Consider the following 17,316-nt stretch of genomic DNA (forward strand, 5'->3'; position numbering starts at 1 on the left):
GATGCTCAGTGAGGTGACCGTGACGAATGATTGAAGTGGATGCTTGGTGATACAGACTAATGAGAGCAGCCCCATCCAACTGCTTTTACAGAGCAGAGGGAGCTGGTGCTGAGAGCCTGGTGTCCCAATGTGTGTGGCCTCAGTTTCCCTCAGCCTGAGCCTTTCCAAGGGCTTCTCAGTGCTTGGAGCACACTGTGCACTCTTGACTTTGAGATGCAGTTTGATCCAGAAAGAATCAGTTTGTGACCTCCCAGCCAACTCTGCCGTGTAAACAAAAGCACTGCTGGTGAGGATTATCTTTAAAATACCCTCCTGACCTGAATTAGTGCACGAGTGGAGGCATGCCTGTACAAAGCTAAGAGGGAAACAATCCCAAGGTTTTCAAACCATGGGGTTGGAACCATGTGAAAGAACAGCAGAACTTGGCAAGAGGTCTCCACAAGCCAAGGTTCCCCAGGAATAATGCCAGGGAAATATTTAGGAAAAATACAAGTTTATAGTGTGCTTCACTTAGAATAAACTTGGAAAGCTAATTCCACAAATACAGGATATAACCATTAGACAGGGATTAAGGGGTAACACTTCCAACTTGAAGGAAATGGCATAATGTCACTTCTGAAAAAACAGGCATTCATGAGTAAATAATAATAAATATTAAAAATTTTATGTCAATAATAAAAGACTTGTCTGTCAGGTGTCACTGCTGTTCTTGCCATCATCTGTATTTATGATCACACAGGTTTAAAGGTGTTACTAGGAAAAGAACTTGGCAATCTTTTTTTGTTTGGTTGGGGTTTTTTTGCTTAAACTATCACTCTACAAGTAAATCTCTCTTTGTTTTAAGCTTATCCACCAACATTTATTGGCATAAAGTGAAAAGGAAAAAAGTGTTTAAAAATTGGTGTAATGAGTAACAAATGGAATCAATGAACCAGAAAGTGGGTGTTGTTTTCAGTGATAACAATATTCCAAGGATTTTGTTCATCATGTATTACATCATCAGTGGATTACACGAAAGCATCTTGGACCCAATTTAACATTTCTGTCTGTGAGGTGATGTTGTTGGCAAGTCATTAATTCTTTCTTTAGAGAAGTACGGACTGGTGAAGGGTTTCTTTTCAAGGGCGGAATATTTCTGCTGGGAAAGTTGTTGCTTTTCTCTTGTAATACTTGGTTTTATTCCCTTTTCAGGTGGTCTTTTACATCCTTAGGGAGTTTTCAACAGGGAAGTGTTACTCTGTGCTGAGATGCCTAGAACCCATGCATAATCGTTTTTTAAGTCCTCTGCTGAGCTTTAAATCAAGAGCAAGTTCATGCTCTAAAAAATTTTGGCAGCAGTTTCAAAGCAGGCCAAATTGATCTACAAACTAATCCAATCTAGTGGTTAGGAAGTATTGCTGTATTTTGCAGGTAAGATTTGAGTCTTAGTATTTCTTTCATTGGTACCATTATAAAATAAGATCAATCGCTATTATGTTAGAAAGCAATTGTAGAACAGCCACTTCAATGCTGATTTACCACTATTATTATAGGTACATATAATATAATAAACCTGTGTTGTAACTTTACAGTTCCTGAAAATTAAGACATGTAGGCAAAATCAAGTCGTTCAGGTTGTAGGAATAATTTTAAGTACCAAATTTCCTTTTCACTCATTCCATAAATGTTAAAGTACTACTTATTTCTCTGTCTACTCTGTCATGCAATGATTTAAAAAGCATTAAAACCCTCTCTTTTTGTGGGTGATAAGTCTCATGCTTTCCTTGAGGTGTGTGTTCTGTCATCATGTCAGGTAATGCATTTAAGTCCTTAATTTATGCAGAATACAAACCATCTGTGTGACTTCTTAAAGGCTGTAGCAATGCCTGAGTTGTGAAGGGAATGACAGGTGATCTGATACTGGCATCAGACTAAATAGAAATACTTCAATGAGTTCCTAATATAAAGAAAAATTGACAGCTTTATCCAGAGAATTGATTTACCACAGAGATAATGTGAGTCTTTGTTTTCAGCAGCAGTTCAGCACACCCTGAAAATTGGAAAACATAGAGTACCTCTACTGTTTATGAACTATGCTAAGTGCATTCTCTAAATACCATCTTCCATTGCAGAGAAACCCCCTTTAGTCTTCTTAGTCATATTTTATTGGACTGGAGCTGTGCATTAAATACAGAAAATATTTCTAAAGAACAACATCAGATAAAAAGACTGTTGCAGGCTCATAGGCCCATTAGCCAGATGTTTCCTTGTGATGGCATTTACTTTGCTGGAAAAGCTTTTCTGCCTTGACTTTCCTAACAATGAATGCTTGAGTGAGGAAACATGGATTACTCAGAATTTTTGTTCTGGGGTATTAAAAGAAATCTTCTTTCCTCTGTTAAAGGTTTTCTTGTGTTGGGCTTAAAAAGGAAAAAAAAATAAAACCCATAAAATAAATCAGAGTGTGGGGGGGTCAGTTATGCTGTTACTTACCCACCTAACCAGGCAAAGTCTGATCAATGATAACTGGAATTCTTACAAACTTGGCCTTTGACATTTCTTTCTTACCATTTTCCTGTGTGTTACACAGACTGTTTACTGTTATGTGGAACTTGTGTGCCAAGAATTAGACTCTGTTTTTCTGTTTGTTCTGTAATAAGATTGAAGTATTTTCTGCCTGTTTGGAATAACTTATGGATATAATTTGCATACATAAGAATAGGTCTCTTCTTTGTTTTTTCTCTCTTTTTTTTTTTCTTTTTTTCTTTTTGTAATTTCTTACTGAAAGCTTAAATGGAGAGGAAAATAAGTTGTTCCATGAAAGCAGATGGGATTCTGCAACATTAGCAGCCAAAAGCTTTTATGATCCTGTTTGGCTGAATCCATAAGAATTCTTCTTGTTAGAGACTGGTGTACTTAGAGTCATTTTTATATACAGAATATTTTGCACTCCAGACACTAAAGATGATTATTCCTTTTGGAATGTGCTTACACACATGCTCAGTATGAATGTGCTAAGGGATTACTTTACATATATACATTCTAATTTTCACACATTTTAAATAATATTTTGATAGAGAGTCCAGAACATTGGGTTAAAAAATATTCAGTGTTGTGAAATCCAGCAGGAAAGACAAGGGGCAGCATTGGTGTGTCTGCAGTCAGTGGTTCTAGGAAGCCTTGGGGTCCAGGGACTTATTTTAGGAAATCTTTGAAAGGCAGTTATGAAAGGCAAGTCTGCTTCCCAGAGGCCTAAATTTACTGTACATAGGCTTGCACAAAAATTTTAAACTGCCTAGTAAGCTGCAAATTTGAAAATGTACTTTTATGTACATGCATGGAAATACGGTAAGCCCATTAGAATAGTAATTTGATTTTATATTTGAAAGTGTGCATATTTGTAGGTTAAAAGGTGTATAAAAGGTGTATTAGAAAGGTGTATATTCATTTTTAACCACACATCTGATATTCAAAAGACATTCTAGGTGGAAAAGTGTTAAATTAATTACAATGTATAAGTAGCTGGTAATGTATTTCTTTTATTTGCATGTAAGATACCTCTTTTGAAAGTTCTTGCATTCTTATGAATATTGAATTATTTGTTCTGCTTTTTACACTATTTAAAATATATGTTAGAATTTGGAAGAAATCAGCTTTAAGCTGAAGCACTTTATTTAACCATAATTTTTGTGGAAGGCTGATGGTGAACAGACAGATTGTCTTAGCAGGTGAGCAGACTCGGAGCAGGATGGTTTTACAGAGAGCTCATTACATGAAGTGCAGACTTTGCTGAGCTCTAGTTAGGGTAGGGTGGTTTGCAGGCATTAACTTGGTAAGAGGACAAGTGAGCTTAATCTTTATTTTCAATTCACACAAGTTTAATTGATATGAGGTGCTGTCAAAAATATCTTGGGAGCCTCCCAGACAAGCTGTGCTGATCAGCTGAAAGTTGTCAAATCTTTTGGAATTATGTACATACATCCCAGCACAGTATGAGCCTTCTGAGTGCTTTTTGTTCCATGCCCAGGTGCAGCAAAAGTCTGCTTTAAAAAAGATTCTGTAGGTGGGTTGGTGGTTTCTTTTTTTGTACTTCACAGTTAGTTTCCCCTTTTAGCACTTTTGCTACTGGGTAGGTGTAGATGTCACAAATTTACAAGTGAAAAACAAATAGAGTGGAAAACAAACAAGAGAAGCTTTCCAAAAAGATGATTTAAAGATTTTAATTCCTAGACTGAACTTTGATCATAGGTAGCACGGTGTATAAATCTTACCCAAAAGATTTAGATAAATCTTAAAAAAATTTAGATAAATAAAGAACACAGTTATGGGTCTCAGAAGCTGCTGTTTAACCCCATGAGTCATTTCCAGCTGTCTTCTCCAGACATGAAGGCATTTGAACAAGAGCAGCTGACCACGTGGCTGACTTTTAAACCATTTTCAGTAAATCAAATGGAGGAACTGTGTGTTTACCGCTCAAGGATGAGGATTGCTGGAAGCTGCACAGCACATACTTTACAGCAGGAGGTCATGGCAAGATAGAAAATAATCCTAAAAATCCTTGCTAACATCCTTCATCTGTGTAATAAAATAGCCAACACCCAACTCTTCCATTCTGTTGGTCACCTTCATTTTAAAGTATAGATTAGAGATTTGAAAGTCATCTGTATTTGTTTAGACATCTGGACAACTAACATTGTGAAAAATGGCTAGGAAATATTACACACCATGACTCCTTTATGTGTATTTATTAATTCATGGTCTCATGGCACCTATTAAAATTCTTGCCATAATAGATTATAGACTGAAAAGGAAAAAGATAGCTAAGGGCCTGTTCATTTTTAAAATACTGTTGCTATTTATGCTACATCTACCTGCAGACATGTTCTGTAAGAGCCTGAAAAATGGAAGAGTTTATTAACAAGAAAAAGTAGCACAGCTCTATAAAATATTTTGATAGATAAATGGATTAACATGTATGAAATGGAAAACTGAAGTTGCTTTTGCATAGCAGAGTTGCATCTCAGAACAGAAGAGCACTTATTATTGTTGTGGTCCAGCAATGGAAACAGTCTGAAGATGTTGTTTTCATTTAATAGTTGTGTGAAATGTGCTTGCAGGCAAAATGTTTCATTTGGAGGTTTTAAGACTACATTTCTCCCCAAGTTATTACTTTAATGTACCAGGAAAGTTTTAAAAGAAGGGTGTGAAAGGAGGGCTCCTCCTAAACCAGCATGATGGAAATTTGCTTTGCTTTTTGGAATCCAAACAAAACAAAAGATTTGACTCAAGATTTTAAGAACCCATAAAAAGGAGGAAATACAAAAAGCACAATTAAAATTTCACCATCTGCTCACTCTAAATCAGCAAGGAGAAGGGGGAGGTTTTCCTTCTGTACAGCCATTATAATCAGAATTGCAGCAGAAAAATTAAGTGGATGTAGAATAGGCACAGCACTCTCCCCTCTCTTACTCGACATTTAAGTGACACTCTGGGCAGGATGAATTTTGAAAAAAAGTATTGAGAGCCCCTACTTGACATTTTCCTCTTCTGTGCAATTCTATCCCTCTGCAACTGTGTTTTAGTGGTTTCTGCCTGCCTTTGGTGTTGCCTTATTGCCTCATGTGGGCCACATGTGAGCACTTTAATCTGAAGCAGAAAGGAACCTGTTTGCCCCATCTGTCTTGGCTTGCACGTGTTGGTGCTGCTGTTAGTGCTGGCAGCTGTGCTAATGTGTGAGGCCACCTGCCACATGGCAGATACTGCAGCTTTGGGTAGAAGCTTCCCTTTCCCCCTTTGCTGGAAGTGTAGGTGGCTAAATTTCCCCTTTTATTATTTTAAATGTGTCAAAACTATTTACTCTTAGGTCATGTGATACTCAATTACTCCAGGGTACCAAAAAAAAAACTAGAAAGGGATTCTCTAACCTGTGCCATGTACATCTTTTATATTGATACAGTTTTACTATGTTGATTAGTTTTTGATATTTTTGTTACTTGCCTGCAATAGAACTGTCCTTTGGTACGTTCCTGTATTTTCTGCTTTTAGATGCAGTGAAGAAACGAGGAACAGATTTGAGCACAAAATGTTACTGTCTGGGATTAGCATTTCTGCTTAAGTTGGCTCTTTGTTCTTGGACAAGCAGAGCCCTGGTAATGCTTGGTGCTGCCCTGTGGTGCCCCTCTGGGCACATGTGGACAGCCTTGGGATGCAGCAAGGTGTTCTGACTGCCTCTGTGTGTGCAAACCACTCACCATATTATGCTTAACTACATCCTGAGGTGATTAAGAGGATTAATTAATGCTTCAATCCTTTGAAGACACCGGATGCTTTATAAGTGCTAATTATTATATTCAGGTTTGCTACCTTGCTATTCAGGGATTAGATCTTGCTTAAGCAATAGGTAGGGAAGCTGTGAGTTGTGTGTGGCAAAGAAGAATTAAAAGTAATAAACAGTCAGGGAGAGCCTAAGCCTCCCTGCAGCCTGTTTGTGCAGTCCTAATAAATTGCCACTTTTCTAATTTGGTTTTGGAGCCTAATTACTTCTATTTTGAATGTCAGAAGGAGTGTCTCCTCTATGATGTTTCATTGGGAGCTGCTGTTACATTTGCAGTTTTAACCCCAATTGCCATTTCTGTGAGAACTGGCGACTGTGTGTAGGTACTCTAAAAATGTGCCTTCTTCTTTTCCCCTGTACTGTTCTGGAATTAAACATTTCATGGCTGCGTGCAAAGCTTGGGGCATCTGTTTCACAGAGAGAACTGTCTGCTCCTTGTCTGGACACTGAAAACTGGACAGAACCTTGTGTACCGAGTGCTGGTCCCCTGAATAAGGTTTGTGACTGGTTTCTATTCCATGAGAAAGCTACTTTTTGTAACCTGTGATACAACCAGCTAGTCCCAATTCTTCTGACTGCTTAAAAAATTAAGTGCATGTCCAATATCCAGCTGTGTCTGTGTTTTTAAATTCCACATCAAAGCTATATGAGACTTGGACTATACAAAGCAGAGCTGTTTGCACATTTCTTAAAGATTTGTTCATAGCTGAGGAAGGAAAAAGAGGACAGAAAAGCAGACAGTAAGTTTTTTTTCCAAGCTGTTTTATTTCTGCTGCTCTGCAGATGGGCCTAGAGTACCAACTTCATATCTGCCTCTTAACCATTGTGGTTAATAAAGAGGTTTGGGTATGGATTAAGGTGAAGAAATGGAAAACACCTTATAGAAGAGAGGACATCACTGGCATGGGTTACACAGAGACCTTGGAGTTGGAGATATTCAAAAGCCATTCCACAGTTCTGTGGGATGGCACAAAGCAGAAAGGAGCTGATAGAAAGGTATAAGGTGGAGGCAGTCACAAAGAACAGCACAGGTGCTCACAAAGATGAGAAAGCGTGGTTCTGAATTTAAAATCCTTGTGTCAAGACTGGTCTATTTTACCAGTAGCTCACACTCAGTGAATCATTAAGGTTTTGTGCATCACCTCGATCTATAAAATGATGATCATATTTGTCACTGTGCTGTTGCAATGACAAGGTCATCTGTAGGTATAGTTTGATGTTAAATCAAGCATGGCCACAACTCTTGGAAGGAGTAAAATGATGGGTCTGGTATTAAAAAGCCCAAAACCAAACAAGAAACTAAACCAAACTCCTTTCTAGGAAGTAAACTTTTTTGAAAGACAGGAGAACTCCTTTCTTCCAAGCCACTTTTCGTCAGCAAGCGTGGTCTGACCTTAGCCTCAAGTGACAGAGAGAGAGGAGAGCTGCAGCCGCAGCCGTGTGCCTTCGCTCGATGCCAATATCCACAGCGCTGTGCATCGGGCAAGATGCTGTGGGACAGATGCTGTGCCCGGGACAGCGCCGAGCCGGTTCCTGACTTTGCACGGACACAGGAGTGCAGGATCTCCAAGCTGGCCCCCTCACAAAGCACCAGGCTGGCGCTGCGTTTGCACTCAGTCAGGACTGTAGGTTCTCAAGGCTGCCTAACCTTTTTCTTCAGAGGTTTGTTGTTGTCTTGTTTTGGGGGTTTTTTTTACCTCTGATCTTTTCTCTTTGTTCACACTAATTATGACCCATTAACTTAAAAAAGAAAGAAGCAACAAACCCAAACACAACGCGCCACCCTCCCGGCGCGGGGGCGGCGGGCCTTCCCCCTCGGCGGCCCAGGGCGCTCGGCAGAGCAGGGGCCGGGCCCTCCCGCCCGCCAGAGCGCAGACAGGGCTCTCCCATCTCCTCCGCCGCTGCCACAGCCGCCCCCCGCCTCCGAGCGCGGCTCTCCCGGCCCAGCCCGCCCCGCCGGCAGCAGGGCAGGGGCGGGGGCGCGGAGCGGCGGCTCCTCCCCGGGGCGGAGGGACGCGCTCGCCGCCTCCCGCCTGCCGCCGCCGCCGGCACTCGGTGCCGGGCGGCTGCTGGCGGCGTCTCCCGTCCCGTCCGGTCCGGTCCGGTCCCGGGGATGTCCGGCGGGGGCAGCCGGCGGCGGGCCGGCCCCTCCTGGCACAGCACTTTCACTCGCTTCTTCTCCAGGAGCCCACCCGGCGAGGGGGCGCCGAACAGGTACGCGGGGCTCGGGGGCGGCGCGGTGCCACCTGCGCGGCCGGGGGACTCCGGAGGCCACGGGGGGCGCGGGGCTGAGCGGGGCCCCGGGCCGTGTTGCGACACTGCTGGGCGGCGGGGCAGCGGGAGGAAGCGAGCGTTCCCCGCGGGGAGCCCGCGCGTCCCGGGGGCGGCTCCTGGGACGGCGGCGGGGCGGCGGCGGCTCCGGGGGAGCTGCGGAGCGGGCTGGGAGCGCGGCTGACAGCGGCTGCCGCGGCCGGCAAGGGCGGGCTGTCCTGGGGCAGCGCTGCCGTGCGGGCACGGCTGCTGCTGGGTGCCGGGCAGGGGGACTCCGGGGCTCCCCGGAAGGTGCATCGAGCACCCCCGGCCCCGCCAGGCTCGGCGGAGCCCCGGTGGAACCTGCTGGGAATCGCGCACAGCCGCGGTCAGCGTCCTGTGGCCCGGGTCGCAGCCCCTTCCTCGGGGACTGAAAGCAGGGCAGGGCGCTGAGGGCTTTGAGGGCTTTGTTTGTTTGTTTTCCCTTTTCAGTTTTCACGCTGGAAGTTTTCTTTGGGACTGGTGTAAATCAGGCGTTAATGCAACATAAATATTACTGGTGTGTTTAAGTCTCAATGCAAATTTTGTGGTTTATGGAAACTTCGTTATTAATAATTTTTTTTTAGCGCAGGGAGACTTTACAAAATGAAAAGGTTGGAAACTTCTTGTGTATGTGTTCCTCTTCCTTTTTTTTTTTGGTTTTTTTTTGTTTTTTTTTTTTTTTTTCATTCTGGTGGCTGATTTCTGTCTGTAACTAGGAAAGAAGCGCAGATAAGTTTCCTTCAGTTTCTCAGGCAGCCTCATTGTTGGCCCAAGTTAACGAGCATATTTCTGTGATGAAAAGGTGGTAACTGCCTGGGCCTTACTTCCTCAGGTGTAGTATTTATTCTTTGCTTTTAACATGATGGTTTTAATCTGAGTCATTCTTGGTATAGGGCATAGGTTTGTGTTTAAACTGACAGAGTAAATGCTGTTTAATCAGATAGATAGTGGCTATCGCAGTAGTTCTTTCAATGAAAAGCTGTAGGATTGAGTTGCATATTCTCAGCAATCATGGAAAATAGAAGAGCCTATTGCTCTTTTGCACTGACTATCTTCAATAGTCTTGTAAATGCACCGTGAGAATTTTTAACTTTGCGGGGTTTGTTTCACTGTAAGCATTTGACATGCCAGTACACCACCAAGAATCCACTGGTCTTTTATGAGCAGAAAACGTTGCTTTTTTATTTCATGGAAAAAAAGAAATTGGGAGCAAGGCTGCTGAATCAAGGCCATCTTTACAATTGCTGGAATAGCCTGGCTGTTTTGTCTGGTGGGGATGGTTAAGATATGGGACAAGGCGAAGGTTTGGATCTGGAGAGGCAATGGCACAGGTTTCATGGGATGACGCCTTGCCAGCTCCCTCCAGCTGTGATGTGGGATGAAGAGAAAAGCCTGGCGGTCGCCTCGGTGCGGAGGAAAGCGATGCCATTGAGCGGTTTGTGCACTGCGAGGCCGATCCGCAGGTAGCACTCATGGCAGACCTACTCCACTGAACTCGGGGCTGCACTCTAATCTCTATCCCAATCGCAGTTTCTTTTCCTGCAGCCAGGAGCCTTTTCTGTGTTCGGAAGCTGGGATATTCCGCGCAGATATGCAAAGGCTCTGGCCCCTCGGCCTGGTTGTTGAGCTCCTCACGAGGGCCGTGGCCGTGACTCCTTCCCGCAGCCCTCGCCATCCCAAGGCCCATTCGGTATGTTAAGGAGCTTTTCCTTGTTGTGCCGGGCTGCAGCGTGGCACGTTCGTCAGGAATGCTGACGTTCTCGTATTTGGTTTCCAGTGGCAGCCTTGTTCGCAGATTAGCGTAATTGCATACATTAGCCAGCGCCGGGCTGGGATGAGCGCCGCAGGTTCCTCCTCGCGTTCATTCAGCGGGCTCGGCCGGGCAGCAGGATGGAACAAAGCCCGAGTGCGGCGAGGGGGCACCAGGGCTGCCCTGGGTGCTTGTTGTGAAGGTGTGGAGTGTGTGGGCGAGCTGGGGAATGCAGCTCTTGTAAAGGGCTAGGAGAAATGTATGCACCGGCATGGAATCCCCTTCAGGTTATCGGTAGGATATATGTTGGAACCAGACCAAGTTTTATATATGTATATAAAACTTTTCTGTGGAGGCGTTTTGCTTACTGATGGATTTCAAAAAAGTAGAAGACCTAAGTAGAGGGGGAGCAGTATATCATCACATACACCCTGTGTGCCCGCACTGACCTCTGGAGACATGCATCACACTTGGAGCCTCTGCAGAATGTGATGGTTTCCTAAGTCATAAAAGCATGCAGGAATGAGCCTCTGTCCATCCAAAAGTCATTCTCTATCTGTTCCTGCAAATTAGGCAGTGGTGGGTGGCTGGAAGCTGCCAGATCTCCTTCCCCCATGGGCAGAGCTCCCCTCTTGCTCCAGACCCTGCTCAGATTTACCTGTAAAAATTACAAGAACCGAATCCCAAACCTACCGTGACCCTGGTTTAAAATGGGAGGAAGGGGATGGGGGAGTTACATAGTTTGTTAATCAGTGTCGTAGCCTCTTCTGAGGACCTCATTTGACAAAAAGCTTATGTTAATAACTTGCCCTTACAGCAGTTTGTAGCTCTGATGAACACGAGACTCGCTGGAGGCTTGCTTGCTTGCTTGCTTGTGGAAAAATTAAGCTGCACAGGTTAGTTTTAAGTTTTTGTGGCAGCAAAATGCACAGCACATGCCTTAGGAGTTCACTTGTCTTTTACATAAAATGTAGCCAAATGGAAAGCGTCTCCCACCCAGCGCTTGCCTGCTGCTTAAGTGTGTTCTTCAGAGTTGGGGCTGCTTTGAATGGCTTCAGTGCTCTTCATCCCAGGTCTTTACCTTGACTTCCATCAAAGGCAGTCATTATCCTGTACTGGACTATTTGCTATTTTCAATAATACACATTTGGTTATTGGTTACCACAGTGTTTGTCCTGGAGCAATCCAAATCCCCAGGGTGACAAAACCCAATTGCATTTTCACTGTTGTAATAGGAGTTTTATAATTTTTAATTTTTTTTTTTTACTAATGCATGTATTTTTAGTCCATCTGGAAGAGGACACAGCTTTTACACTGTAAGCCTACACTGTGGATTCTTTCAGAAATATGTGGCTTCTGTGGCCAAGCAATTGTTATTTTGCAAATAAATGTGACCTCTCAGGGGGGTGTGACACTTTTTTCTGAGGTACCATCAAAATGTCCTTTGAACAAGCTGCATTTTATTAGATATTCTGAGTAGTGTTTAGCAGGTTCATTTCAGATTTCTCTGTTTCTCTCCAAGCACTGTTGGCTGGTCACAGAGCTACCAGTGCAAGTTTGGTTTGTCAGGATATTTTGTCTGCAGTGCTGGAGTGTACCTGAGACACCAAACAGGGAGGAGCAACCTTTTATCTGGTTTAGAAGGGTTTTGGGGGGCTGATTTGTTTGCTGGGATTTTTGGGGGGGCTGAGGTTGTTGTTCCATTCATCCATTAGTATCTTACTGAGAGCTTTCAGAGATGAAGAACTTTGTTTATTCTGCCTGAGGAGAGATTAGAGAGTCTTTTTCTTCCTTTGGGACTGCCAGTCATTGTTCCTGTTTACAAAGAACATGTATTTTTGTAGCTGTAAAAACTGCATTTGAGGGACTGCTGGAAATTGATGGAAAAGGGAGTAATAAATTTCAAACCTAGTTCTTCTGAAATTGCTGCCTCCTGGCTGGGTTTGATTCAGATGCCATTGGCATCTTTGAAGAAATCCATTATCTGCTGGAAACATCAGTCTCTGCTTTCTAGTAAAGAACCTTTTACTTTCAAAAGCCAGAGCAGGATTCTTTTTGTTGTTGTTAAAATTTAGCTTATTTATGAGTCTACATGAGGGATGGTGGTTTGTGGAACCAGCAAGGGCAATACTCCAACCATATAGAAGAATTCAAATTAGACTTGCCTAAGTAAGGTGCATTATGAAAATTTTCTGTACATTTGTTAATTTGGGGTTTCTTTCTTCTTTTTTTGCCTCCTGGATTTTTCTATTATGGCTTCCATTGCAGGATAATTCCAAATAGTGTGCAAGGCCCTGGTTCAGCAGGGTACCAAAGGGGTTCCTGTGATTAAGCAGGTAAATAGTCCTGCAGTGGGACTGCCTGCTTGATCAGAACTCGTACCTGGGTGTCTGTGAGAGCAGGAGGAGCAGGGCCAGCAGCTGGCCATGTGTGCCAGAGACATTTCCTGAAGGAAATATTACTGGAGCCTTAATTATAATAGAAGAGCTCCGTGGAAGAAACAAAGCAATGTTTTTTTCCACTATTTTAAGTGTTAACAGCATTCTCTCCTTTTCCAGTTATTGGCACAAGGGCCAGAGTTAATGCAGAAATATTTCCAAAACAGCTACAAGTCTGTGGTTTTAAGGAAGAGTTTTGCAAAGATCAAAACTCCTTGGACTTCTCCTCTAGTGAACAAAAGGCTCCCAGGTGGAAAAAAATTAAGATTCTGAAACATGTTGCTGTGAGGTTTGTATTTCTAATTATTGTCAGTTCTTGAAAGGGTGGAAACCCAGCTACTGCTTTTAATTTCTGAGGGGCTTTTGGATTTTCTACAGTTCAGTTAGTCTGCTATTGGGTTGCTCAGGCTTTAACTCAGTTCTACTGGTATATTAATTTTCATTTCTAATATAATGTTTACCTGTTCTAACTGGCTTTGCGGTATCACTTTTGAAGACTTAAGGTCGGAAATGTTGCCTTCCTCACGCATTTCACTTTCCCATGTCAGTTTCCAGACACAAGAAATAGTCTCCAATAGTGTTGTTATAGTGATTTCATGACTTGCCTTATTTTGAAATAGAATGTTGTTTTTCTGAATGTTCCACTGCTTCTTAGTTGATAAAATATTTTTCCTTCTGCTTAAGGAGGTCTTGAGACCTAAGTGTGTAAACACCTTGGGGATCAGCACTTCACCTACAGTGTTGTGCTGGGAAAAATGTAGGAAGAAGTTATTTCTTGTGAGCACATGAACAGAAAAGGCAGGAAGAATTGCAGTGATAATATACTTTTATTTTAATCATCAGTTACAGGCTGCAAATTTGGCCATAGAACTTATTTTGGTAGGAATGGAAGATGTGTGCCTTCAAAATGGAAGAGGGAACTTTGGTGTCTGTAGGATGCTTCCTGGTATATGTTTTGTGGGCAAAGATGGGAGTTCTGGAGAGTGCATTCTTGAGTTCTGGAGAGTATTTTCTTGAAATAGCAGCCCTGTACCTCTACCAAAAGTTTTTTCCCCCAGCCTGACTAGAAGAGCTCACTGCACTTTACTGGTGACACCAGTCTCTCTTGCTCTCTTGTTTTTTCTGGGGTGATTGTCCTTAATGAATCTTTTTGAAATTCTGGTATGCTCTGTTCATAAGAACACCAGTTGCTGCTACCCTGGATTACTTTTTTTTAGTATCTCCTATTTTTATGCTATTTTTAAGTACCACTGTCAATCCCCCACACCAGAAACACGCCCTTTGCAAACAGTTCTATTCCCCATTAAATTTAACCTTAATAAATGGTTTGTAAATCTGTTTCTGATGTTGTACCAAGTGTTTGTGTTGGTGACCAGTAACATATCTATGTCATAAAAATCCTGGGATCTGTTTAACCAGTCAGACTGGCAAAGAGGGAGCAGATCCCAGAGCAGTGTTGGTTTCTATGCCTGACAGATGCCAGAAGGAAAACCTTGATGTAATCTGGTATAATCGCACTGCCCAACAGTGGAGTAAGCTCTGCTCAGAAACATTTATATTTCTTTCTCCCGCCTTTGTAGGGCTGTTCAGTTGCCTCACATGAAAAACAGATTAAGTTCTCTTAGTTCTAGCCTTTAAACTTAAAGGTACATGTTCAGTGTAATGACATGGTTTGGTTCTTGAATTTTTTTCATGTCAACTTTCATTGTAAAATGTGCTCTATCTGTGATTTTTCTGATGTATTTATTTTCCATTATAGTTCTGGTCCCTTGTTTTAGTCTTCATTAGTACTAGCATACTTTGTGTAGCTGACATAAACCATGCAATGCAGCACTGCTATTGCAGAATGTGAAGCTGACCCAGCTTTGCTGCACAAGCAAAGAACAGTATGTAAATCAGCAGCAGAAACAGGTTTGAGAGGAAAAATTGTTTCAGTTAAAACAATCTAAATTGCTTATTGCTGTCTGTAATCAAACCAGTTTTGAAATGAGGGTAGTTTAATTGGATATAATACATTTTGTGTATTTCAACACTTACATTAATCAGCAATTGTAACACTTCTTCTGCCTAAGTTCCTGCTTTCTCCTCCTGGCTCCTTTTTCTCCTTCCTTATCTTTCTCTGCTTTCTTTTTCTTTTCCTCTGTTTCCCTTCTGTATTTTTTTTTAATGAAATACCAGCTTTACTTTCCTTTGACCCTCTAATTTCAAACTCAATAAATTGTTTTTATAATTACCATTTGTCTTAATGTCTTCAGTTCATCTCCCCTATGTGTGTGGCCTAAGCTTAAGCACAGAAACTTCACATTCAAATTTCTGTGCAAAATTCTCCCTCTCTCTTTAATACAAGCCCCAACAGCCTTGCCAGAGACTGGAGGCAGATTTTGTCACTGCTGCTGCTGTTTGCTTTCCCAAGAAGTGTGTTAGCCTGGCAATCTTGCTGAGAAGTTCATTGGAAATTTCTCATTTTAAAGCCTTTCAGAAAAAGGGCAACATTGTGGTTTTGGGGGGAGGGAAACAGAGGAAAGACCTTTAAACCCATTTAATTCGTTGGGGTATTTTTCTTCTAAAATGCTAGCAGTTTTATTTTCTGTTAAATACTAATATATTTTAGCTGACACTTGATGCACAAGCCAATTTTTTTCCTCCAGTTGATTTTCTCATATCTTGTTGCCACTGAGTTTTACAGGAATATTTTCCTTTCAGGTAATTTAACAAATGGTTACCGTACCTTTGCTCATATTCCTCAAGGTACGTGCTGGAAGTTTGACTCTTAAAAAATGGACTTTTTAGATTAGGTTCTGATAGTTCTCCTGGCTGCACAGCACACAAATGGTTTCACAAGTGTGATGATAGTGCCTAGAGGAAGGTGTTTCCCTTTAAAGTCCATTTTATTTGGTTGGATTAAGGGAGGAGGATAGAAAAATTGATTTACAAAGTCTGCCAGGAGACAAGAGAAGTTAATAACCATGGGATTGATTGTAACATCGCTGAAAGATGGGAATTGTCAAGCTCAGTTTTGTTTATGAGATTACAGCTTCCTTGACAAGCTGCTGAAATATCATCCTTAGATGCTTAAGACTTTGCACTGATGCCCCACTTAAAATATTTGCAAGTGCAATAACAGCAGGCTAAAGCTCAACATACAGAGGATTATAAAAAAAACAGACATAATAAATAATTTTGTACTTGATCTGTTTGAAGAAAATGAAAAGGATGTATCTTTTAATCAATTTAATATCTTCACATATAATTTAAAAGAGGAAAAACTGTAGCATGTGAAGTTTGCAGATGATTTGAGTGAAGAGTATGGAAATCACCATGTAGATGACATTGGAAACAAACTAAGTTACTGTGGTTGGCAGCCAGTTAAACACGAGCTGCCAAAGTGGAGGCTCAGAGAAGAAAATAGGATTGTTGGGTGTATAAACAACAAACCACGTGCACTCTGTGGATGCTTTGGTTACTGCAGCACCAAGTCCAGTCTTGGTGTCCATTATTTATCTTGAAAAAGATGCTGGCACACTGAAAAGGGCTCTGAAAAGATCTCCAGAACAATTTGATGTCTGGAAAAACTCCCTCAGAGACTAAAGTGAAGTAGCTCAGTGGCATTTAGTTTAGAAATGACAATGTTAAACTTTGAGGAATGACTCTGCCTCAAGGAATGTAACTGGAAGGGAAGTCAGATTTTAGTGCTTTATGTTATAGAAGACCTCTGGCTTCAAGGGGTTATTTGAATCTGAGACCTTTATAATCTGTCCCACATAGATGCAGATTGATTGAGAGATGAGACTTGAGTAGCTAAGCCTCATAAGTAGTGAATTTAGTAGTAGCTTACATGGGAAAGGTCTTATTTACAGATGTGATAATTTTTCCAAAGTTTGTTGGTTTTCAGCCAAGGCTCTTAACTTCTTGTCATGTGTTAAAGGCTTGATGCAGGTCTCCCTTGGTGAAATTGCATAATCCAGATTATGCAGGAGGCCAGCTGCAGTAATCATAAGGGTCTGTATGGCAAGCAGGGTAACTGCTGCATATATATATATATATATATATATAAATTTAAAAGTCAGAATTTTTTGCAGTCATCTTTTTAATTTCCACTCGGAAACTGGGACAAAGAATTAACCAATACTAAGCAACCTATGGCTCTTTGCAGTTTTATAATAAAAATTTCATTACTACTACTGGTTTGTGGATATGGTGTGAGAATTCCTGTAATGTGCTGGAACCTCATTGAGGTCTTGCACATCTATATTTGATGGTATTATTAGACTTGTGGATTTCCACTCATTTACATTCTTCATGGAGGCTCTTGCACAAATGGATTTTTAAGTAGTAGGTGATGAAATTCTTGTTTCAGTGTTTCTCCATTGAAATATCTTTCTGGAAGGTCAGCCCTGCACATGTAACTGTTGGCACAAAGTAAAATTGGAAAGAAGTGATGAGATCAGAACCCCATGAGGTTTATTTCCCAGAGAGAGATGTTAGGTTTGTTCAGAGAAGAAGGAGAGGCAGAGCTCAGGAGC

At 41.8% G+C, this 17,316-nt stretch overlaps 1 protein-coding gene across 1 annotated transcript in view; it reads left to right on the forward strand.

Annotated features, from left to right (window-relative positions):
• Window positions 1–7,800: 7,800 nt before the first annotated feature.
• Window positions 7,801–17,316, forward strand: part of CRYBG3 (crystallin beta-gamma domain containing 3) — an 80,861-nt gene continuing 71,345 nt past the window's right edge. The window contains exons 1-2 of the mRNA XM_058043573.1: window positions 7,801–7,938; window positions 8,064–8,527. Coding sequence (XP_057899556.1) covers window positions 7,801–7,938; window positions 8,064–8,527 — 602 coding nt within the window. The remainder of the gene's footprint in view (window positions 7,939–8,063; window positions 8,528–17,316) is intronic.

The sequence above is a fragment of the Melospiza georgiana genome, chromosome 2 (genome assembly GCF_028018845.1).
Source record: "Melospiza georgiana isolate bMelGeo1 chromosome 2, bMelGeo1.pri, whole genome shotgun sequence".
Taxonomy (NCBI): domain Eukaryota; kingdom Metazoa; phylum Chordata; class Aves; order Passeriformes; family Passerellidae; genus Melospiza; species Melospiza georgiana.